At 40.1% G+C, this 25139-nt stretch overlaps 1 protein-coding gene across 5 annotated transcripts in view; it reads left to right on the forward strand.

Moving 5' to 3' along the window:
- Positions 1-21813, forward strand: part of LOC139754718 (uncharacterized) — a 32299-nt gene extending 10486 nt beyond the window's left edge. The window contains exons 1-8 of one of the 5 annotated variants that reach the window (XM_071672301.1): positions 2789-2934; positions 5835-6096; positions 7359-7508; positions 13861-14007; positions 15396-15480; positions 18700-18859; positions 19084-19218; positions 21583-21813. In XM_071672301.1, coding sequence (XP_071528402.1) covers positions 5982-6096; positions 7359-7508; positions 13861-14007; positions 15396-15480; positions 18700-18859; positions 19084-19218; positions 21583-21798 — 1008 coding nt within the window. In that variant the 5' untranslated portion in view covers positions 2789-2934; positions 5835-5981 and the 3' untranslated portion in view covers positions 21799-21813. Of the gene's footprint in view, positions 1-2788; positions 2935-4672; positions 4853-5834; positions 6097-7358; positions 7509-13860; positions 14008-15395; positions 15481-18699; positions 18860-19083; positions 19219-21582 lie in introns of those variants that run through there. The other 4 variants (XM_071672296.1, XM_071672297.1, XM_071672300.1 and 1 more) reach the window with 4 other exon arrangements.
- The last annotated feature ends 3326 nt before the right edge of the window (positions 21814-25139 follow it).

Consider the following 25139-nt stretch of genomic DNA (forward strand, 5'->3'; position numbering starts at 1 on the left):
AACAAACCTTCAAAATACTCACTCCATCTCCTTCTCACATCACCACTACTTGTTATCACCTCCCCATTTGCGCCCTTCACTGAAGTTCCCATTTGCTCCCTTGTCTTACGCACTTTATTTACCTCCTTCCAGAACATCTTTTTATTCTCCCTAAAATTTAATGATACTCTCTCACCCCAACTCTCATTTGCCCTTTTTTTCACCACTTGCACCTTTCTCTTGACCTCCTGTCTCTTTCTTTTATACATCTCCCACTCAATTTCATTTTTTCCCTGCAAAAATCGTCCAAATGCCTCTCTCTTCTCTTTCACTAATACTCTTACTTCTTCATCCCACCACTCACTACCCTTTCTAATCAACCCACCTCCCACTATTCTCATGCCACAAGCATCTTTTGCGCAATCCATCACTGATTCCCTAAATACATCCCATTCCTCCCCCACTCCCCTTGCTTCCATTGTTCTCACCTTTTTCCATTCTGTACTCAGTCTCTCCTGGTACTTCCTCACACAAGTCTCCTTCCCAAGCTCACTTACTCTGACCACCCTCTTCACCCCAACATTCACTCTTCTTTTCTGAAAACCCATACAAATCTTCACCTTAGCCTCCACAAGATAATGATCAGACATCCCTCCAGTTGCACCTCTCAGCACATTAACATCCAAAAGTCTCTCTTTCGCGCGCCTGTCAATTAACACGTAATCCAATAACGCTCTCTGGCCATCTCTCCTACTTACATAAGTATACTTATGTATATCTCGCTTTTTAAACCAGGTATTCCCAATCATCAGTCCTTTTTCAGCACATAAATCTACAAGCTCTTCACCATTTCCATTTACAACACTGAACACCCCATGTATACCAATTATTCCTTCAACTGCCACATTACTCACCTTTGCATTGAAATCACCCATCACTATAACCCGGTCTCGTGCATCAAAACCACTAACACACTCATTCAGCTGCTCCCAAAACATTTGCCTCTCATGATCTTTCTTCTCACAATATATATATATATATATATATATATATATATATATATATATATATATATATATATATATATGTATGCTGAGATGTATAGGTATGTATATGTGCCTGTGTGGACGTGTATGTATATACATGTGTATGTGGGTAGGTTGGGCCATTCTTTCTTCTGTTTCCTTGCGCTACCTCGCAAACGCGGGAGACAGCGACAAAGCAAAATAATAAAAAATAATAATATGTATATATATATATATATATATATATATATATATATATATATATATATATATTATCCCTGGGGATAGGGGATTAAGAATACTTCCCACGTATTCCCTGCGTGTCGTAGAAGGCGACTAAAAGGGGAGGGAGCGGGGGGCTGGAAATCCTCCCCTCTCATTTTTTTTTTTTCCAAAAGAAGGAACAGAGGGGGCTAGGTGAGGATATTAAAAAAAGGCCCAGTCCTCTGTTCTTAACGCTACCTCGCTAACGCGGGAAATGGCGAATAGTTTAAAAAAAAAATTATATATATATATATATATATATATATATATATATATATATATATATATATATATATATTTATATATATCTAGCAGAACATGAACACTTCCGTGTTCTACCGAATGAAGTAAACCTCTAAAGGAATTTACCAGAGATGAACAGCGACATATTGTCTTAAATACATATATAAACAGAAGACATGACAGATGGTCCCAAGTGGCTCCAGCTGAAGCTGGCGCTGAGGAGTAGTGTGGAAGAGCCTGGCTGAACCAGCAGTTAACTGGCAGTCGCTCGTTTGCCATATGGTAGACAGAGTCTCTCTCTCTCTCTCTCTCTCTCTCTCTCTCTCTCTGGGAGGGGGTGAGAGAGCGGGTCGAAAGTCATAAAGAGGAAGGAGTGTGTGTGTGTGTGTGTGTGTGTGTGTGTCTAGGTCATGACAAAGGGCAGCAGGGACGAAGGTCACACAAAAGGGGTTCGGAGGGTAGGTCAGGGAAGGTCATAATGAGGTGGGGGTGTGGTCAGCTAAGGTCATAATGAGGGGGGAGGGGGTCAGGTAGGGAGAAGATCACTGTGTCTTCCTAAAGTCAATCAAAATGGCCAGGTACGAGACCCTACAGGTATAAAAGGATTGCGTCATGTGTTGAAAAATATATATCCAAACTCCTCCCCACCCACCACCTCCTCCTCCTCCTCGGCCACAACGTTGCCACATCTTTTGAATTTCATTTTCATTTTCTCCTGAATTCATTTCTCTTGTATACTTTTGTGGATATGTATTAACAGGATAGTTTTTTTTGTGTGTGTATGTGTGATTTACGCTTACTGAAGCATCGTTTATCCCTGTTTTAATCGTATTTCGAAGTCTGTCTCTCGACCATTTGATTTACCTTGTAACGGCTGATAACCAGTACACAAGGCGATTCCATCATGAAATTAAAAATCTCATATATTTAACGGAAACTGTAAGTATTACATTAGAAATATGAGTTATATTACATATTGTTTAAAGGCACAATAGCCATTTTTCATTATTTTTGTTCAATAAATATTACATGGAATATAATGTTAACCATGGTACGCCATGGTGGCAAGCCCAAGGTACGATGATTAATGAAATATTCAAATTAATATCTATGGAATTAAGCCATCGTCATTGTGTCTATGAATATAAAATATACAGAATAATCAAACTTTTTATTATAAGACTTTACAACTATCGAGAACACTTCAAATTCTCACAATAACGTGAAACGTCGAAGAACATATTACTTTGAGAATGTCTTACGCGCATGCGCTTGATGACGTTGCATTTGGCCTAGCGTGGCCTAGCGTGGGTCACCTCAGGTCAAACGGAACGTGTGGTATTGTAGATTTGGCTTGTGGTCGATCAACTCAAACTATCGTTCAGTATTCTTGGCAAATACTTGGTCTGCTGCTGAGTTAAAGGTATTTGATGGCTACGATAAACTGAGAAAATGTCAGTTACTAAGACCATTTATCAAATCGCCAGAGATTAAATGTAGTAATTGAACACATAGAATTCTCTATTTATTAGAGTAGGTTATTTAGAGTTATCGTAGGTAAAGTGAAATTCATCAGGATAAATTAAGGTACTTGAGGTCATATTATGTTGGCAAATCTCTAAGTATAACGATTTCAGCCCCTAGTGTACGATGACTTTTTTTTCCACTTTGATGCCAAGGGAAGACGTATGGCAGTAATTATTATCCTTAGTCCCAGCCACATTTTGTCCATAATTGCTCGAAGATATAATCAGGACGAGAAATATATTTGAAAATCTAATCCGAAGCAAATATTTTTCCCCTATCCATCATATATCCGCCATAACAACAACTTAAGTTTGATAAATCATCAAAACCTTTATTTACTTATCGTACCCACTGATCAGGTAATCACAGGGGGAAATAGACCCTAAAATCATATGCAATTTGAACTTTGTCATTCAAAATGGGAAGGTTTATTTACGCCTGCAGTCCAGTTCACAAAATATCAAAACTGTGTGGCAATGTTTCATTTAAATGGATACCAGTTTCTTCACTTTAATGGCGAACACGAAGCAATAATATGAAAAGTTCTGATGGAAATATAGAAATGTTAATATATTAGTTTAAAATCAGAGCGGCTCGTAATAAGCATCAGATTAAAGCGATCATTGTCTTCTGTGTCATTAGCAGTAAAAGGGAGAAGTTTCGACAGTATTTTAAATGTAATATGTGATTTCGATTTAGATATTTCTGAATGATATGTTAAAGTTCTCGCACTAACGAATTCTCTGGTGAATTGGATTTGATTTAGAATATTCAAATGTTGTGTTTGGTTCGCTTTGTGCCGCCGAAAGTTGGAAATATGCTGTACCATTTTATACATCTATAATTTGAGAAAGTTTTAATGACCAGATTGGAAGATTATTTTTTTTTTCAAAGAAGGAACAGAGAAGGGAGCCAGATGAGGATATTCCCTCAAAGGCCTAGTCCTCTGTTCTTAGCGCTACCTCGCTAACGCGGGAAATGGCGAATAGTATGAAAGAAAAAAGAAATATATATATATATATATATATATATATATATATATATATATATATATATATATATATATATATAAACGTTGAGAAATCCATTGGTAGTTGAACAGAATTTGATAAACATGATTAAGACCGCCAGATTATGATTCTAGAATTAATATACATTGAGGACGACTATGAGTTTTTCAATGATGAAACTAACAATTTTTTTGGCCTTATTAAAACTCTATTTATCGCTTAAACCACAATAAAGTACATAAATTTTCTTAAAGGCCCCCTTGCAATATGTGTATCTAACCCTAACTGGATGAGGTTGCATTTGAAAAATCATTAAAGATACATAAGGTTTTTTATCTCTCTATATTTCAAAGAGATATATAATTCATCGTTGTATATATAATATATCTGAATAATATAATATTTCGGGAAATATTTTGAGACGTGATTGCTTTTTTAGGAATATTAAAGCATTATTGAATGTGTGGTTTCTGTTTTGTAAACAAAGTTAAACGTGTCAAGGCGCGCTGTTGAACACACGATTGTAATCTAACATAATATAGGAATTTTATGCTTTAACAGTGTTTATCTCCCAAAGTATGAACCATAGCTACCCTCGATTGGTATAGGAATATTCCTGTAAGTAGCATTTAATGATTTAGAAAGACATATACAAGTAACTATACACTGGCCTGAATTTGTCAACGGTGGTAATCAGCCATTGGACTCGTGAGGTGTATTAACCTCCATTGTCTCCTCCCTTTTGGCTTCTTCCTCACCGCTATGGCCTCAGATGAAGACTTTGCCAGGAGGTTGCAGGCTAAGGTAAGGTGACCCATGTATATGTGCGAAGCTAACGTGAATTGGGATTTATGCTTCGTAGGTTTTTAGGGACACCAGAGAAATATCTTGTTGGGTTGGAGGAGACGCATATTTATGACCTTTTTACTGGTCAGAAATGATATAGGCCGAGGGAAGATCCTGTTTAGCCTTAGTTTTATGCAATTACTATGGCCTGTAATGACGTACATGATAGTGGAGAGGGTTATGATAATTAGGAAAGATGTGGGTCAAAGTGATCTATTTATATCTCCCAACTCATTTGAACGCAATTCAGGCAATTTTTGATGGCATACTCAGTGTTCTTTGTTACATTTCTGCTGATTTTAGTGTATTTTGGGGTTTTGTCATACTAGGGTAAAAGCAACTGAGAAACGTATAAAATACTCAACTGACCCTACTTAGATAATAGGCCAACACCTGTCCCCCTAGTGACAGTTCATTCTCAAATAATTAGCAACGGTATAGCACATGCTGATAGTTGACCAAAACTCTGAAGTATTGGTATTTTCATGTATTGATTCTGTTACATCATTTTTTATTATAGTGATACGGGAATGAAATATCAAGTAATGAGGACAGGGCTAGGAAGGACTGATATCACAGGAAATGAAGTATAGTAATGTGTATATATTGTATGAAAGTTAGCATTGGGATAGGGGATAAAGAATGCTTCCCACGTATTCCATGTGTGTCGTAGCAGGCGACTAAAATGGGAGGGAGTGGGGGGCTGGAAATTCTATCTACCTGTTTTTACTTTTCCAAAAGAAGAAACGGAGAAGGGAGCCAAGTGAGTATTTTTCGTGTTAGGCTCAGTCATTGGTTCTTGATGCTACCTTGCTAATGCAGGATATGGCTAAAATGTATGTATAAAAGTTATACAATACATAGTTTTATATTACCTCAGTGTGTGTGTGTATTTCAAGTCAAATGCAGCACAGTACTTGCAATTTTTGTTTTTTTTCAGTACGATGAAGAAGTAAGAGCAACAGAAAAACAAGAGCGTCAAGATGCAGCTTTTGCTCAGGAACTGGCCAACAGATCCCATTGCTTATCTGATAGTGATGATGAGGTTGTAGAGATCAGCAGCAGGGGAAAGGAGCAGAAGATTGCAATGTTTGATGATAAAAAGGAACGAAAAGTATTGGAAGTGGATAGCGGAGATGATCAGACAGAAGCACATAAAGCGGTTTCATCCAAATCTAGTGAAACATCAACAAGATTAAACGGTATGTATCTATGTCCTGATTACCTTTTATCTTTAGAGTATTTGGTGTCTTTCTGGAACATATCTCCCAGAACTCTGTCTGAGTTGAATATAATCTGCTGAATTATTAAATTCATGATTTACACTGTAATGTTACAATCGCCATTCCTTAACTCTGTTACTGTTACTTTGACGACATGCAATTTCCTGGTAACAATATTTTTTGCTTGTGTTGCAGTTGAAAATTCACTCTAGTTGTGTTATGCATTTCTTCTTTACTGCTTTCAGGGAAGATCATTACAATACATTTTCAGACAAGTTAGATTTCTGAATTAGAAGTTAGCTTATGTGTCTTAACGGGGTTTCAGGATTAACACCTGACCTCTCCTTGCCCAGGTACAAACAGATGTGGGAATACGATTTACCTTTATATTGATAGTGATAAGATAATTAGACAACCTTCTGATCAGAAACGCGTACATGAAACATTATTCTTCTAAATATTTTGATGAAATTTGCCATCGTATGAAAATATACCATTCATGATTTTTGTAAGCTTCATAATGGAATACAGTATAATTTTGGTATTTAAATGTCAGAATTGAAATGTTTAGTGTTAGACTTGGAAATTTTACTTGAAAAACATGTATTGCAGTAGTTCAGGTTTTAATAGTTTTCTTACTGCCTCTCCCACACATGGACTACTGGCATTCTGTTCACAAACATATAATCTCTCCTTGTCATACATAAGACTTAACTCACATAGCTCATTCATCATAACTGGATTTTTCTGTATTGAGCACTATGCGCTAGCCCTGCCTTTTGGCAAAATGGTAGGAGCAGTAGTTAGGAATATTTAGGCCGCAGCATTAGGTAGAAACATTAGGTAGATGTAATTGATTGGAACATTAGGCAAGAGTGCTTGGTAGAAATAGTCATCAGGAACATTAGGTAGGAGCCTGTGCAAACACTGTGCTAGAGTTGCCCACTGACAGGGGCCTGTAAAGAGTAAGGCAATAAAGGCTAAGAAGCAGCGCTGGAGTTCACTAGTTATAGAGACTCATTGCACTGGCCACCCCTGTAAAGGAGTTCTAGGTGGGAACAAGCATCATAGATAGATAGAATAGTAATGATTTAGTCCTCAGGAAAGAACTCGTTTGTTGTATAATGCCAGATTAGTATTAAAAGATTCAGTGTGAAAAATCGGCTGTCAGTGTTATTTTGAGTTATGAAATTTTTGATAATGTACCTGTCTTCGAGATGAACTCTCATTTTATTTGACAGTATCAAATCAGAATGTAGCAGATCATCACTTATCTGATGAAGATGAAGAACGGGAGCCAAGAATTCCACAGGCTCAAAAAGAAGTGACAGTTTGTGAAGTTCAAGAAGGTCCAAAACATTCTAAGGCTGAGCATATCCTCCATAAGAAAGGTAGTATGGTAATCTTTCCACAAGGATTCATGATAAAGATAGTTTTGTTACAATTTGCAGTAGAAAATTAAAACAGGATATATTTCATTTATTAATTATCTTTTAGGGCAAAATCAGTCTTACATTAACATAGATAACAGTTGCAAAAGATTTTGAAGAAATGCAAAAGTTTGGTTCTCATCTCAGGAAATTTGTAGTAATGGAACATGATTGTCTTGTTTGATTTAAGGAGGGAAAGTTGAATGGTAAGTTCTTGTTCGAGAACAGGATTTTGCTAGAGAATGGTTTCATCTACATAACTTATGTCTGTAATAGCTAATAGGATAAAGACTGATAAGTAAAGGTAAAATATGTTTGAACATTTAAGTATTAAGTATTTAAATTTCTGAAAGGGGAAACTGAAGGAGTCATGCATGGAGTGCTCATCCTCGTCGAAGGCTCAGATTGGGGTGTCTAAATGTGTATGGATATAACCAAGATGAAAAAAAAAAGGAGAGATAGGAAGTATGTTTAAGGAACCTGGATGTTTTGGCTCCGAGTGAAATGAAGCTCAAGGGTAAAGGGGAAGAGTGGCATGGGAATGTCTTGGGAGTAAAGTCAGGGGTTTGTGAGAAGACAAGAGCACAGGAAGGAGTAGCACTCCTCCTGAAGCAGGAGTTGTGGGAATATGTGATAGTGTAAGAAAGTAAACTCTAGATTGATATGGGTAAAACTGAAAGTGGATGGAGAGAGAGATGGGTGATTATTGGTGACCTATTCACCTGGTCATCAGAAGAAAGATCATGAGAGGCAAGTGTTTTAGGAGCAGCTGAGCGAGTGTGTGCACCTGGTCATGAGAAGAAAGATCATGAGAGGCAAGTGTTTTGGGAGCAGCTGAGTGAGTGTGTTAGCAACTTTGATGCAAGAGACTGGGTTATAGTGATGGGTAATTTGAATGCGAAGGTGGGTAATGTGGCAGTTGAGGCTATAATTGGTGTACATGGGGTGTTCAGTGTTGTAAATGGAAGTGGTGAAGAGCTTGTGGATTTGTGTGTTGAAAAAGGACTGGTGATTGGGAGTACCTGATTTAAAAAGAGAGATGGCCAGAGGGCATTACTGGATTATGTGTTGATTGATAGGCATGTAAAAGAGAGACTTTTGGATGTTAATGCACTGAGAGGGATGTCTGATCACTATCTTGTGGGGGTGAAGGTGAAGATTTGTAGAGGTTTTCAGAAAAGAAGAGAGAATGTTGGAGAGAAGAGAGTGGTGAGAGTGAGCTTGGAAAAGGTACTTGTGTGAGGAAGTACCAGGAGAGATTTAGTGCAGAATGGCAAAAGGTGAGATTAAATGACAGAAGGGGAGTGGGGGAGGAATGGGATGTATTTAGGGAAGTAGTGATGGCATGCACAGAAGATGCCTCTGGCATGAGAAAGGTGGGAGATGGGCAGATTAGAAAGGGTAGTGAATGGTGGAGTGAAGAAGTTTGTTAGTGAAAGAGAAGAGAGAGGCGTTTGGACAATTTTTGCAGGGAAGTAGAGCAAATAATTGGGAGATGTATAAAAGAAGGTAGCAAGAGGTCAAGAGAAAGGTGCAAGAGGTGGAAAAGAGGTTAAATGAGAGAGTTGGGTGAGAGTATCATTAAATTTGAGAGAGAATAAAAAGATGTTTTGGAAGGAGGTAAATAAAATGCATAAAACAAGAGAACAAATGGGAACATTAGAGAAGGGAGCAAATAGGGAGGTAATAACAAGTAGTGATGGAGTGAATATTTTTAAGTTTTGTCAAATGTGCTTGATGATATAGTGACAGATATAGGGTGTTTTGGTCGGGATGGTGTGCGAAGTGAGAAGGTCAGGGAGAATGGTTTAGTGAACAGAGAAGAGATAGTGAAAGCTATGCGGAAGACGAAAGCTGGCAAGGCAGTGGGTTTGGATGGTATTGCAGTGGAATTATAAAAAAAAGGGGATGACTGTGTTGTTGATTGGTTGGGAAGGATATTCAGTATATGTATGGATCATGGAGTAGTGCCTGAGGATTGGTGGAATAGATGCATAGTGCCATTGTACAAAGTTAAAGGGGATAAAGTTGAGTGTTCAAATTACAGAGGCATATGTAAGTAGGAGAGATGGCCAGAGAGCGTTATTGGATTACGTGTTAATTGACAGGCGCGCGAAAGAGAGACTTTTGGATGTTAATGTGCTGAGAGGTGCAACTGGAGGGATGTCTGATCATTATCTTGTGGAGGCTAAGGTGAAGATTTGTATGGGTTTTCAGAAAAGAAGAGTGAATGTTGGGGTGAAGAGGGTGGTGAGAGTAAGTGAGCTTGGGAAGGAGACTTGTGTGACGAAGTACCAGGAGAGACTGAGTACAGAATGGAAAAAGGCGAGAACAATGGAAGTAAGGGGAGTGGGGGAGGAATGGGATGTATTTAGGGAATCAGTGGTGGATTGCGCAAAAGATGCTTGTGGCATGAGAAGAGTGGGAGGTGGGTTGATTAGAAAGGGTAGTGAGTGGTGGGATGAAGAAGTAAGAGTATTAGTGAAAGAGAAGAGAGAGGCATTTGGACGATTTTTGCAGGGAAAAAATGCAATTGAGTGGGAGACGTATAAAAGAAAGAGACAGGAGGTCAAGAGAAAGGTGCAAGAGGTGAAAAAAAGGGCAAATGAGAGTTGGGGTGAGAGAGTATCATTAAATTTTAGGGAGAATAAAAAGATGTTCTGGAAGGAGGTAAATAAGGTGCGTAAGACAAGGGAGCAAATGGGAACTTCAGTGAAGGGCGTAAATGGGGAGGTGATAACAAGTAGTGGTGATGTGAGAAGGAGATGGAGTGAGTATTTTGAAGGTTTGTTGAATGTGTCTGATGACAGAGTGGCAGATATAGGGTGTTTTGGTCGAGGTGGTGTGCAAAGTGAGAGGGTTAGGGAAAATGATTTGGCTAAACAGAGAAGAGGTAGTAAAAGCTTTGCGGAAGATGAAAGCCGGCAAGGCAGCAGGTTTGGATGGTATTGCAGTGGAATTTATTAAAAAAGGGGGTGACTGTATTGTTGACTGGTTGGTAAGGTTATTTAATGTATGTATGACTCATGGTGAGGTGCCTGAGGATTGGCGGAATGCGTGCATAGTGCCATTGTACAAAGGCAAAGGGGATAAGAGTGAGTGCTCAAATTACAGAGGTATAAGTTTGTTGAGTATTCCTGGTAAATTATATGGGAGGGTATTGATTGAGAGGGTGAAGGCATGTACAGAGCATCAGATTGGGGAAGAGCAGCGTGGTTTCAGAAGTGGTAGAGGATGTGTGGATCAGGTGTTTGCTTTGAAGAATGTATGTGAGAAATACTTAGAAAAGCAAATGGATTTGTATGTAGCATTTATGGATCTGGAGAAGGCATATGATAGAGTTGATAGAGATGCTCTGTGGAAGGTATTAAGAATATATGGTGTGGGAGGCAAGTTGTTAGAAGCAGTGAAAAGTTTTTATCGAGGATGTAAGGCATGTGTACGTGTAGGAAGAGAGGAAAGTGATTGGTTCTCAGTGAATGTAGGTTTGCGGCAGGGGTGTGTGATGTCTCCATGGTTGTTTAATTTGTTTATGGATGGGGTTGTTAGGGAGGTAAATGCAAGAGTTTTGGAAAGAGGGGCAAGTATGAAGTCTGTTGGGGATGAGAGAGCTTGGGAAGTGAGTCAGTTGTTGTTCGCTGATGATACAGCGCTGGTGGCTGATTCATGTGAGAAACTGCAGAAGCTGGTGACTGAGTTTGGTAAAGTGTGTGGAAGAAGAAAGTTAAGAGTAAATGTGAATAAGAGCAAGGTTATTAGGTACAGTAGGGTTGAGGGTCAAGTCAATTGGGAGGTGAGTTTGAATGGAGAAAAACTGGAGGAAGTGAAGTGTTTTAGATATCTGGGAGTGGATCTGTCAGCGGATGGAACCATGGAAGCGGAAGTGGATCATAGGGTGGGGGAGGGGGCGAAAATTCTGGGAGCCTTGAAGAATGTGTGGAAGTCGAGAACATTATCTCGGAAAGCAAAAATGGGTATGTTTGAAGGAATAGTGGTTCCAACAATGTTGTATGGTTGCGAGGCGTGGGCTATGGATAGAGTTGTGCGCAGGAGGATGGATGTGCTGGAAATGAGATGTTTGAGGACAATGTGTGGTGTGAGGTGGTTTGATCGAGTAAGTAACGTAAGGGTAAGAGAGATGTGTGGAAATAAAAAGAGCGTGGTTGAGAGAGCAGAAGAGGGTGTTTTGAAATGGTTTGGTCACATGGAGAGAATGAGTGAGGAAAGATTGACCAAGAGGATATATGTGTCGGAGGTGGAGGGAACGAGGAGAAGAGGGAGACCAAATTGGAGGTGGAAAGATGGAGTGAAAAAGATTTTGTGTGATCGGGGCCTGAACATGCAGGAGGGTGAAAGGAGGGCAAAGAATAGAGTGAATTGGAGCGATGTGGTATACCGGGGTTGACGTGCTGTCAGTGGATTGAATCAAGGCATGTGTATGGGGGTGGGTTGGCCCATTTCTTTCGTCTGTTTCCTTGCGCTACCTCGCAAACGCGGGAGACAGCGACAAAGCAAAAAAAAAAAAAAAAATGTTTGTTGAGTATTCCTGGGAAATTATATGGGAGGGTATTGATTGAGAGGGTAAAGGGAAGAGCAGTGTGGTTTCTGAAGTGGTAGAGGATGTGTAGATCAGATGGTTGCTCGAAAGAATGTATGTGAGAAATACTGAGAAAAACAGATGGATATGTATGTAGCTTTTATGGATCTGGAGAAGGCATATGATCGGATGGATAGAGATGCTTTGTGGAAGGTTTTAAGAGTATATGGTTTGGGAGGTAAGTTGCTAGAAGCAGTGAAAAGCTATTATTGAGGATGTAAGGCATGTGTACAAGTAGGAAGAGAGGAAAGTGATTGGTTCCCAGTGAATGTTGGTTTGCGGCAGGGGTGCATGATGTCTCCACGGTTGCTTAATTTGTTTATGGATGGGGTAGTTAGGGAGGTAAATGCAAGAGTTTTGGAGAGAGGGACAAGTATTCAGTTTGTTGTGGACGAGAGGGCTTGGGAAGTGAATCAGTTGTTGTTCGCTGGTAATACAGCATTGATGGCTGATTCAGATGAGAAACTGCAGAAATTGGTGACTGAGTTTGGTGAAGTGAGTGAAGGAAGGAAATTGAGAGTAGATGTGAATAAGAGTAAGGTTATTAGGTTCATTAGGGTTGAGGGACAAGTTAATTGGAGGTAAGTTTGAATGGAGAAAAACTGGAGGAAGTGAAGTGTTTTAGACATATGGGAGTGGACTTAGCTGCTGATGGAACCATGGAAGCAGAAGTGAGTCATAGAATGGGGGAGGGAACGAAGTTTCTGGAAGCATTGAAGAATGTGTGGAAGTCGAGAACATTATCTCGGAAAGCAAAAATGGGCATGTTTGAAGGAATAGTGGTTCCAGCAATGTTATATGGTTGCGAGGGATGGGCTATAGATAGGGTTGTGCAGAGGAAGGTGGATGTGTTAGAAATGAAATGTTTGAGGACAATATGTGGTGTGAGGTGCTTTAAGTAAGTAATGAAAGGATGAGAGAGATGTGTGGTAATGAAAAGTGCAGTTGAGAGAGAAGAAGATGGTGTGTTGAAATGGTTTGGAAACATGGAGAGAATGAGTGAGGAAAGATTGACAAAGAGGATATATGAGTCAGAGGTGGAGGGAAGGAGAAGCGGGAGACCAAATTAGAGGTAGAAGGATGAAGTGAAAAGGATTTTGAGGGATCAGGGTCTGAACATACAGGAGGGTGAAAGGCGTGCAAGGAATAGAGTGAATTGGAAGGATGTGGTATACCAGGGTGGACGTACTGTCAAATGGATTGAACCAGGGCTAGTGAAGTGTCTGGGGTAAAGCATGGAAAAGTCTGTGGGGCCTTGATGTGGAAAGGGAGCTGTGGTTTGAGTGCATAATACATGACTGCTAGAGACTGAGTGTGAATGAATGTGGCCTTTTTTGTCTGTTCCTGGCGCTGCCTTGCTGGAGGGGGGAATCCTATTTCGTGTGTGGCAGGGTGACAACGGGAATGGATGAAGGCAGCAAGTATGAATGTGTATGTATATATATATATATATATATATATATATATATATATATATATATATATATATGTATATTGTATATGTATATGTCTGTGTATGTATATGTATATTTACATTGAAATGTATATGTGCGTGTGTGAGCGTTCATGTATATACATGTGTATGTGGCTGGGTTTGGTCATTCTTCATCTGTCTCCTTGCACTACCTCTCTAACGTGGGAGATGGCATTAATTATAATAATAAAAAATGTTTAAGCATCAAAGGAATTAGTTCTCACTTGATATTACTTTTCCAGGTAGTACTGAGTCCCATAAAAAAACAACAAAGAAAAGGCCTCTTTGTAAATTTGGCTCTTCTTGCTACCAAAAGAACCCTTGGCACTTGGAGGAATTTTATCATCCACAATTGGAGGAAGGTCAAGGAAAAGTGACAGAGAATAGTGGTAATTCTCAAAATTTTTATTTTGGCATATATTGAGCATTGTTTACTAAACGAAAGAGAAATTACTGCATAAGGATTACTATTGTGGAGAATTTTGCTCTTTTCATTTTTGATGACCAGAAAATGGAATACTTGATGATAAAGCATTGTTTTATCAGTGGATGTTTTAATGTAGGCAGTAGTTGGTAGGCAGCCATCGACCATGGAAGTATATTACCAGTACTACCCGCCTGGGTAGTACTGGTAATATACTGGAGGGTTAGTGATGGCTGGTAATAGTACTGAAGGGTTAGTGATGGCTGAGTAGTGAGCTAGCACTTCTGTGGTTGTCAAGTTGCACTCCTTTAGCACTTCTGTGATTGTGAAGTTGCACTCCTCTGACCTAGGTAGCTGTCTTCTTTCTTCCTCACCAGCTCATGGACTACTGGTATTCTCTCCACAAACATACAATCTTACCTTGATATGCTACCTCTTGACAACCACTTAACTTATGCAGCTTATTCTTCGTAACTCTAGATTTTCCTACGGTGAGCACTATGCATTAGCCCTGCCTTTTGGCAAAATGTTAGGAGGATTATATAGAATTAGGAGATAGGAGTATTAGGTAGAAAAATTAGGAAGAAGTCAGTAAGAATATTAGGTAGGAGCATTGGATAGAAGTAATCAGTATGAACATTAGTTAGGAGCTTTTGCAAACACTTGCTAGAGTTGCCTTCTGACTGTGGTCTGTTAACAGTAAGGCATGAGGGCTAAGCAGCAGCACTAGACTTCACTAGTTATGTACACACAGTTGCCATGACCACCCCCATGGAGGAGTTCCAGGAGGGTACGGGCATCTGAGATATAGATAGATAGATAGGTGTATTGTTTTGATAGTTTGATGAAGCATTAGTAAAGAAAGTTGGGAGGCTTGCAAGATAAGGGATTGTTACTGTTCTTTATCATGCTTCCATTTCATCTATTTAAAGTAAGATGGTGTAGTTAGATTCCATTGAATATTTCATCCAACCACTTCAGCTTTAAGAATCAATGACCTATTAATGATGCTGTTAAATGTTATTGAAAAATTCTGCATGTTGTATTGGTTACTATATGTCAGAGCTATTGCATTTGCCTACACCAAGAAAATGGTAATATTTTAGGGAAGATGGAGAGTTAGCCTCGCTTAGGCTAGTGTCAGTGTAGTTTTTTTTTGTGAAGGAGTAACAGTTTCTTGCCTTTTTGTATAACTTTTGTTTTTTATGCTTAAATATTTCTCATGCCACACTGAGGTTGTGTTTTAACCAAATGGCTGACAGCCTCATTTCTGCATATCTTCACTCTATGTATCATATGTAATGTATTGAAACTAGAGCCTACCATTTGATTGTAATATTTTCTTGTTTTTAGATTCGACAAGTGATACTGGATCAGAATCTCAGAAAAAACGACTGAAAAAGTCTGCATCAGACGACACTTCTAAAAAAGTTACAAGGTAAAACCTTATTGTATGTAAGCATAGTTTGACTGTAGCCTATTTTCAAGATATTTCAGAAAAAAAATGTATGCAAGAATATATTGCGCACTTTTTAGTCACTAGACACCTTAGGTCATAAAAGCTTGCATTCTTAATAGTTAGGTGGCCTCATCTAGGGCAAGGAGTAACTTTATGTAAGACATAATTGAGTGGGAGAAGTATAAAAGAAAGAGACAGGAGGTCAAGAGAAAGGTGCAAGAGGTGAAAAAAAGGGCAAATGAGAGTTGGGGTGAGAGACTATCAGTAAATTTTAGGGAGAATAAAAAGATGTTCTGGAAGGAGGTAAATAAGGGTGCGTAAGACAAGGGAGCAAATGGGAACTTCAGTGAAGGGCGCAAATGGGGAGGTGATAACAAGTAGTGGTGATGTGAGAAGGAGATGGAGTGAGTATTTTGAAGGTTTGTTGAATGTGTCTGATGACAGAGTGGCAGATATAGGGTGTTTTGGTCGAGGTGGTGTGCAAAGTGAGAGGGTTAGGGAAAATGATTTGGTAAACAGAGAAGAGGTAGTGAAAGCTTTGCGGAAGATGAAAGCCGGCAAGGCAGCAGGTTTGGATGGTATTGCAGTGGAATTTATTAAAAAAGGGGGTGACTGTATTGTTGACTGGTTGGTAAGGTTATTTAATGTATGTATGACTCATGGTGAGGTGCCTGAGGATTGGCGGAATGCGTGCATAGTGCCATTGTACAAAGGCAAAGGGGATAAGAGTGAGTGCTCAAATTACAGAGGTATAAGTTTGTTGAGTATTCCTGGTAAATTATATGGGAGGGTATTGATTGAGAGGGTGAAGGCATGTACAGAGCATCAGATTGGGGAAGAGCAGTGTGGTTTCAGAAGTGGTAGAGGATGTGTGGATCAGGTGTTTGCTTTGAAGAATGTATGTGAGAAATACTTAGAAAAGCAAATGGATTTGTATGTAGCATTTATGGATCTGGAGAAGGCATATGATAGAGTTGATAGAGATGCTCTGTGGAAGGTATTAAGAATATATGGTGTGGGAGGCAAGTTGTTAGAAGCAGTGAAAAGTTTTTATCGAGGATGTAAGGCATGTGTACGTGTAGGAAGAGAGGAAAGTGATTGGTTCTCAGTGAATGTAGGTTTGCGGCAGGGGTGTGTGATGTCTCCATGGTTGTTTAATTTGTTTATGGATGGGGTTGTTAGGGAGGTAAATGCAAGAGTCTTGGAAAGAGGGGCAAGTATGAAGTCTGTTGGGGATGAGAGAGCTTGGGAAGTGAGTCAGTTGTTGTTCGCTGATGATACAGCGCTGGTGGCTGATTCATGTGAGAAACTGCAGAAGCTGGTGACTGAGTTTGGTAAAGTGTGTGGAAGAAGAAAGTTAAGAGTAAATGTGAATAAGAGCAAGGTTATTAGGTACAGTAGGGTTGAGGGTCAAGTCAATTGGGAGGTGAGTTTGAATGGAGAAAAACTGGAGGAAGTGAAGTGTTTTAGATATCTGGGAGTGGATCTGTCAGCGGATGGAACCATGGAAGCGGAAGTGGATCATAGGGTGGGGGAGGGGGCGAAAATCTTGGGAGCCTTGAAGAATGTGTGGAAGTCGAGAACATTATCTCGGAAAGCAAAAATGGGTATGTTTGAAGGAATAGTGGTTCCAACAATGTTGTATGGTTGCGAGGCGTGGGCTATGGATAGAGTTGTGCGCAGGAGGATGGATGTGCTGGAAATGAGATGTTGAGGACAATGTGTGGTGTGAGGTGGTTTGATTGAGTAAGTAACGTAAGGGTAAGAGAGATGTGTGGAAATAAAAAGAGCGTGGTTGAGAGAGCAGAAGAGGGTGTTTTGAAATGGTTTGGGCACATGGAGAGAATGAGTGAGGAAAGATTGACCAAGAGGATATATGTGTCGGAGGTGGAGGGAACGAGGAGAAGAGGGAGACCAAATTGGAGGTGGAAAGATGGAGTGAAAAAGATTTTGTGTGATCGGGGCCTGAACATGCAGGAGGGTGAAAGGAGGGCAAGGAATAGAGTGAATTGGAGCGATGTGGTATACAGGGGTTGACGTGCTGTCAGTGGATTGAATCCGGGGTAAACCATGGAAAGCTGTGTAGGTATGTATATTTCCGTGTGTGGACGTGTGTATGTACATGTGTATGGGGGGGGTTGGGCCATTTCTTTCGTCTGTTTCCTTGCGCTACCTCGCAAACGCGGGAGACAGCGACAAAGTATAAAAAAAAAAAAAAAAAAATTAAAACAAATGTAATAGACGTGTAACATATGGAATAATCTTCCAACCTTGTTTGAGTCTAAGGATTTTTGATACAGAGCATTACCATTGCATTGTAGTGCCTCCATTAAGTCGTGCCTCTAGCATAGATGCTTTGATGCTCCAGTCTCTTCTTGTTCTTATTCTTTTGTTTCTTTTTATATGAGTAAAACCTATTCATTGCTTTGTGTGAAAGCGTGATTGAGGAACAAAGTTTCTCAACATATGTGTTAAACATTGATATATGATTTAGATATTTTTACTTAACAGTTAATCTTTCTCACTTAGAAGTGATTACTTTCTTTACCTATGCATATAGAATGTACATAACTTTATAGATGAATTTGAGTTGCCTGTACATTACATTTTTGATAGGGTATGATAGAATGTAAAATTTTAGAATTCTTGTAGAACATTCCATATAGATTTCATTTCTAGATTAAAAAACTTTATATGAAATATAATCCAGCTCAGCATTTAGTTACAGGAGTATGTATGGATCAAAGTTATGTAATGAATTATGCATTTGGTATATAAATAACAGGTTTAAGATGCAGTGAGGTATACTTACCTAAGAGTCCTGCAACTAAATTTTGCTATGATGGCAAGGCTCGAGCTTAGCACTATCATGTTTCTTATGTTTTTAAATTTTTCTCTCAACTGCCTCTCCTCTTATCATCACTCATCTTGCTTTTGTATAATACTAATGTGAATAGAATAGAATTATATCAGAGGAGCTCACAGCAAAGTTCAAACAGGAATTTTACTTAAGTTAATCATTGTTTCTGATGATTCTATGGTAAGAGATCATCTTTCCAGTATTAAAGATACAGGAGATGAAGGGAATGTACATTTCTCAATATGTATGTATTCCTGTTTAATTACTTGAGTACTACCACACACAAGACAGGATTCAGTTTTGTGTTATATGGCTTCACCTGAAATGATTCGTTGTAGTTCCAGATTGCCTTTCCCAGCATGTCTTGCAGGCAGCCAGCCTTTCAGCCTGTTTCTCAACAAGAGCTACACCATTGAGGAGACCCATGAAGACCCATTGACTTTAGTTTTTCCAGACCTACTAAATCCACAGCTTGGAGAGATTGTCGAGTGTGCTGAGGTACCCTCTATACTGAATTTACTTATCAGGAACATCCATGTCACACTGATTACTTTTTTTAGTATTTATGAAAATCCATATAGATTTATATCGTTACATTTACTTTATATACGCTTTAAACAAACTTAGAAGTTGCTGAAAGAAGTATATGACCAGAATATTTGATGTATTTTGCATGCAGTTTCCTCTTTGAACAACTATAAATCTAAGTCTCAATTTTCCAGCTGAATGTCTTGGTTGACCTTGAATTCCTCATGACCAACTACAAGGCTGGTAAAGCAGACCACACACCACTACTCGTAATGTATGGAGAGATGGAGGGCGACCCTAAAGACTACTCTTGTGTAACCTGCACCAAAGTGGGTCTTTAATGGGATGCTTATTTTTTTCTTAACTTTCCTTAATTGTAGTTTGATGTTTTTATGTGCTGGATAACATTAGCAACCTGTTGCAGTACTATTGTTAGAGAACACTAAAGATGTGCTGTTTGGTTTCTCTTTTCAAATATTGTTGATGAGATAGAATTCCCTCCGTCTGTATGAAAGGAGACAGGCTGTTTTTCTTGTTGCTGGGGAAAGACATGAGATGGTGGAGAGTTCCAAACCTTTGAGGTGTGGGGAAAGAAGCAGTTATGTAAACGGCCCAACTTTGTGGTGGGAGCACACAAGCAACCAGCTCTAAGGAGCCAAAACCAAAGTGTTACCTATAGAAGAGAGAGCGTGAGCCACCGTTACAGAGTAGGACAACTTGGTCAAGTTTTGTAGTTACCTTGGGAGAGTTTATATGTCGGACCACTTTTGACTCGACTCTGTCAAGTATGAATTCATAGCTAGAGCCACCCAAGATGTAAGAGCAGTACTTCATTCAAGGACAGATCAATCCTTTGAATAACAAAACAACTGTTTGAAAGAAAAGAGGACTCCCAGTTTTTTAGAGGCAGACTTCTTTATTTTCATAATGTGGAGTTTCCAAGGTAGAGTGAATGTTACCAGTAATGCCCAGTATGTTCATTCAGTCAGGTGGTGGAATTACAGAACTGTTAAGGGAGAAAGTTTTGAGGGATTGTTAATAGAGAGATTGGTAGAAACTGGGTCTTGGAAGCATTAAACTTAACCACATTTCGTATACCCCGCTGAGATATCCTTTCCAAGTCTAAGCAAGTTGTGTTGAGGCGAGATACAGGTCATGTGAGAGAAGGAGTTGATTTGAAGGATGTGTAGGAATGGTTTGTTGAGTCATCAGTGTATGAGTGCATTTGGTTATTTGTGGAAGAAAGGAAATTGTTGATAAGGAGGTGGAAAAGTTTAGGGGACTGGACAGGACTTTATCATTTGTTGGAAGCCATTTCAAATTGATAGTAACAACCAGAGAAAATTTCAGAACTTTCAGTTGTGTATCACCTTGTGTAGACCTTGTTGCTGTAGGAGTAGCTGCATTATCGTATGGAATGAGTAACCATTTCATGATTTTTTTCATCTTGGTTTCATACATGACATGCAAATTTGAGGTGCAGTAGATTGCATGAGCAGTCAGACAGTATTTGGATTGAAAATGCAGTTGATCCGTAGTTATATCTCATAAGTTATATCTCATACATTGTGTATTATGCCGTAGAGGTAATCTTTGGGAAGATTGGCCTGTACTTCAGTGTAGGAGGTTGATGTAGTAGAGTTATCAACTGGAGAAACATATGATTGCAACCGAGTATTTAGTTCCGGGTAATGACGATCTAATTAGTACTATATAGTTATTATACTTGATTGCCGTTTCCAGCATCAGCGAGATAGTGCTATGGAACATACACACAAAAAAAGGGCCACATCCTCACACATCTATTCTAACTGTCATGTGTAATGCACTGAAACCACAGCTCCATATCCATATCTAGGCCCCACAGAACTTTCACATGCTCTGGTTCAGTCCATTGACAGCATGTCAACCCCAGTATACTACATTGTTCCAATTCACACTATTCTGTGCATGTCTTTCACCCTCCCGCATGTTTAGGCCCCGTTAGCTCAAAATCTTTTTCACTTTATCCTTCCACCTCCAGTTTGGTCCCCTGCTTCTCCTTGTTCCATCCACTTCTGACACATATATCCTCTTTGTCAACCTTTCCTCACTCATTTTCACCATATGTCCATACCATTTCAAAACACCCATTTCTGCTCTCTCAATCACATTTTTTTTGTTACTACATATCTTTCTTACCCTTTCATTACTCACTTGATCAAACTACCTCACAGCACCTATTGTCCTCAAACATTTAATTTCCAACACATACACTCCTCCACACAACCATATCTACAGCCCATGCCTTGCAACGGTATTATATTTTTGGAACTACTGTTCCTTCAAACATACCCATTTTTGCTCTCTGAGATAACGTTCTTCGTCCCTCCTACACCCTATGACTTGCTTCTGCTTCCATGGTTCCATTCGCTGCCAAGTCCACTCCCACATATCTAAAACACTTTGCTTCCTCCAATTTTTCTCCTTTCAAACTTACATCTTGACTAACTTGTCCCTCAACCCTACTGAACCTAATAACCTTTCTTTTATTCACATTTACTCTCAACTTTCTCCTTTTACACACTTTTCCAAAGTGTGGCACAGTTTTGAGTATTTCCAGGGGAGATAGCTGTGAATGAAGCATGGTACATCTTACAAATGCGTTGCACAGTAAAAAAGAATGTCTTTCATCAGAACTTTGGTATTGACAGGTCAATCTTCCATTTCAATATGGCACTCACCACACCAAGATGATGATCTTTGAATATAAAACTGGCCTTCTGGTTGTTGTACACACTGCAAATCTTGTTCCTGATGACTGGTATGAGAAAACCCAAGGATTCTGGGTGTCTCCATTATTTCCAGAACTAGGTGAGACCACCATTCATTTTGTTATCAGTAAAGTGACTCCCATTTATAAATCATGATAATCTAAGGAACTATTTATTTATTTATTTATTTTGCTTTGTCGCTGTCTCCCGCGCCTGGGAGGTAGCGCAAGGAAACAGACGAAAGAAATGGCCCAACCCACCCCCACACACATGCACACACACACACACACGTCCACACACGCAAACATACACACCCACACATCCCAACGTACACATATATATACACACACAGACACACACGTATACACACATGCACACAATTCACACTGTCTGCCCCTACTCACCCCCATCGCCACCCTGCCACACACGGAATAACATCCCCCTCCCCCTCACAGTGCGCGAGGCAGCGCCAGGAAAAGACAACAAAGGCCCCATTCGCTCACACTCAGTCTCCAGCTGTCATTCAATAATGCCCAAAACCACAGCTCCCTTTCCACATCCAGGCCCCACAGAACATTCCATGGTTAACCCCAGACGCTTCACATGCCCTGATTCAATCCATTGACAGCACATCGACCCCGGTATACCACATTGATCCAATTCACTCTATTCCTTGCCCGCCTTTCGCCCTCCTACATGTTCAGGCCCCGATCACTCAAAATCTTTTTCACTCCATTTTTCCACCTCCAATTTGGTCTCCCACTTCTCCTCGTTCCCTCCACCTCCAACACATATATCCTCTTGGTCAATCTTTCCTCACTCATTCTCTCCATGTGCCCAAACCATTTCAAAACACCCTCTTCTGCTTTCTCAACCACCCTCTTTTTATTTCCACACATCTCTCTTTCCCTTACATTACTTACTCGATCAAACCACCTCACCCCACATATTGTCCTCAAACGTCTCATTTCCAGCACATCCATCCTCCTGCACACAACTCTATCCATAGCCCACGCCTTGCAACCATACAGCATTGTTGGAACCACTATTCCTTCAAACATAGCCATTTTTGCTTTCCGAGATAATGTTCTCGACTTCCACACATTCTTCAAGGCTCCCAGGATTTTTGCCCCCTCCCCCACCCTATGATTTACTTCCGCTTCCATGGTTCCATCAGCTGCCAGATCCACTCCCAGATATCTAAAACACTTTATTTCCTCCAGTTTTTCTCCATTCAAACTTACCTCCCAATTGACTAGACCCTCAACCCTACTGTACCTAATACCTTGCCCTTATTCACAGTTTTCTCACATGATCAGCCACCTGTGATGTTTGAGGGGGTCCTGGGGGCCGAATAAAATTGAGATAAAATACCCAAGTACTTTGGGGTCCTCTCCTGAACCTAAAATTGACACAGGTACGGACCTGTGAAGTTTGAGAGGGTCCTGGTGGTGGAACGAAATTCTTCAGATGAATTATTCAAGTTCTTTCAGATGATCTTGTAAACCTAAAATTGACACAGGTACGGACCTGTGGTGTTTCAGGGGGTCCTGGGGGCCGAATAAAATTGAGATAAAATACCCAAGTACTTTGGGGTCCTCTCCTAAACCTAAAATCGACATAGGTACGGACCTGTGAAGTTTGAAGGGGTCCTGATGGCGGAAGGAAATTCTTGAGAAAAAATATCTACATGCTTTGGGATCCTTTTTGAACCTAAAATTGGTACAGGTACGGACCTGTGGTGTTTGAGGGGGTCCTGGGGGCCGAATAAAATTGAGATAAAATACCCAAGTACTTTGGGGTCCTCTCCTGAACCTAAAATTGACACAGGTACGGACCTGTGGTGTTTCAGGGGGTCCTGGGGGCCGAATGAAGTTGTTGAGATAAAATACCCAAGTACTTTGGGGTCCTCTCCTAAACCTAAAATCGACATAGGTACGGACCTGTGAAGTTTGAGAGGGTCCTGGTGGTGGAACGAAATTCTTCAGATGAATTATTCAAGTTCTTTCAGATGATCTTGTAAACCTAAAATTGACACAGGTACGGACCTGTGAAGTTTGAGAGGGTCCTGGTGGTGGAACGAAATTCTTCAGATGAATTATTCAAGTTCTTTCAGATGATCTTGTAAACCTAAAATTGACACAGGTACGGACCTGTGGTGTTTCAGGGGGTCCTGGGGGCCGAATGAAGTTGAGATAAAATACCCAAGTACTTTGGGGTCCTCTCCTGAACCTAAAATTGACAGAGGTACGGACCTGTGAAGTTTGAGAGGGTCCTGGTGGTGGAACGAAATTCTTCAGATGAATTATTCAAGTTCTTTCAGATGATCTTGTAAACCTAAAATTGACACAGGTACGGACCTGTGAAGTTTGAAGGGGTCCTGATGGCGGAAGGAAATTCTTGAGAAAAAATATCTACATGCTTTGGGATCCTTTTTGAACCTAAAATTGGTACAGGTACGGACCTGTGGTGTTTGAGGGGGTCCTGGGGGCCGAATGAAGTTGTTGAGATAAAATACCCAAGTACTTTGGGGTCCTCTCCTGAACCTAAAATTGACACAGGTACGGACCTGTGAAGTTTGAGAGGGTCCTGGTGGTGGAACGAAATTCTTCAGATGAATTATTCAAGTTCTTTCAGATGATCTTGTAAACCTAAAATTGACAGAGGTACGGACCTGTGAAGTTTGAAGGGGTCCTGATGGCGGAAGGAAATTCTTGAGAAAAAATATCGATGTGCTTTGGGGTCCTCTCCTGAACCTAAAATTGACAGAGGTACGGACCTGTGGTGTTTGAGGGGGTCCTGGGGGCCGAATAAAATTGAGATAAAATACCCAAGTACTTTGGGGTCCTCTCCTGAACCTAAAATTGACACAGGTACGGACCTGTGAAGTTTGAGAGGGTCCTGGTGGTGGAACGAAATTCTTCAGATGAATTATTCAAGTTCTTTCAGATGATCTTGTAAACCTAAAATTGACACAGGTACGGACCTGTGGTGTTTCAGGGGGTCCTGGGGGCCGAATAAAATTGAGATAAAATACCCAAGTACTTTGGGGTCCTCTCCTGAACCTAAAATTGACACAGGTACGGACCTGTGAAGTTTGAAGGGGTCCTGATGGCGGAAGGAAATTCTTGAGAAAAAATATCGATGTGCTTTGGGGTCCTCTCCTGAACCTAAAATTGACACAGGTACGGACCTGTGAAGTTTGAGAGGGTCCTGGTGGTGGAACGAAATTCTTCAGATGAATTATTCAAGTTCTTTCAGATGATCTTGTAAACCTAAAATTGACACAGGTACGGACCTGTGGTGTTTCAGGGGGTCCTGGGGGCCGAATAAAATTGAGATAAAATACCCAAGTGCTTTGGGGTCCTCTCCTGAACCTAAAATTGACACAGGTACGGACCTGTGGTGTTTCAGGGGGTCCTGGGGGCCGAATAAAATTGAGATAAAATACCCAAGTACTTTGGGGTCCTCTCCTGAACCTAAAATTGACACAGGTA

This window comes from Panulirus ornatus, chromosome 17 (genome assembly GCF_036320965.1).
Source record: "Panulirus ornatus isolate Po-2019 chromosome 17, ASM3632096v1, whole genome shotgun sequence".
Lineage (NCBI taxonomy): Eukaryota > Metazoa > Arthropoda > Malacostraca > Decapoda > Palinuridae > Panulirus > Panulirus ornatus.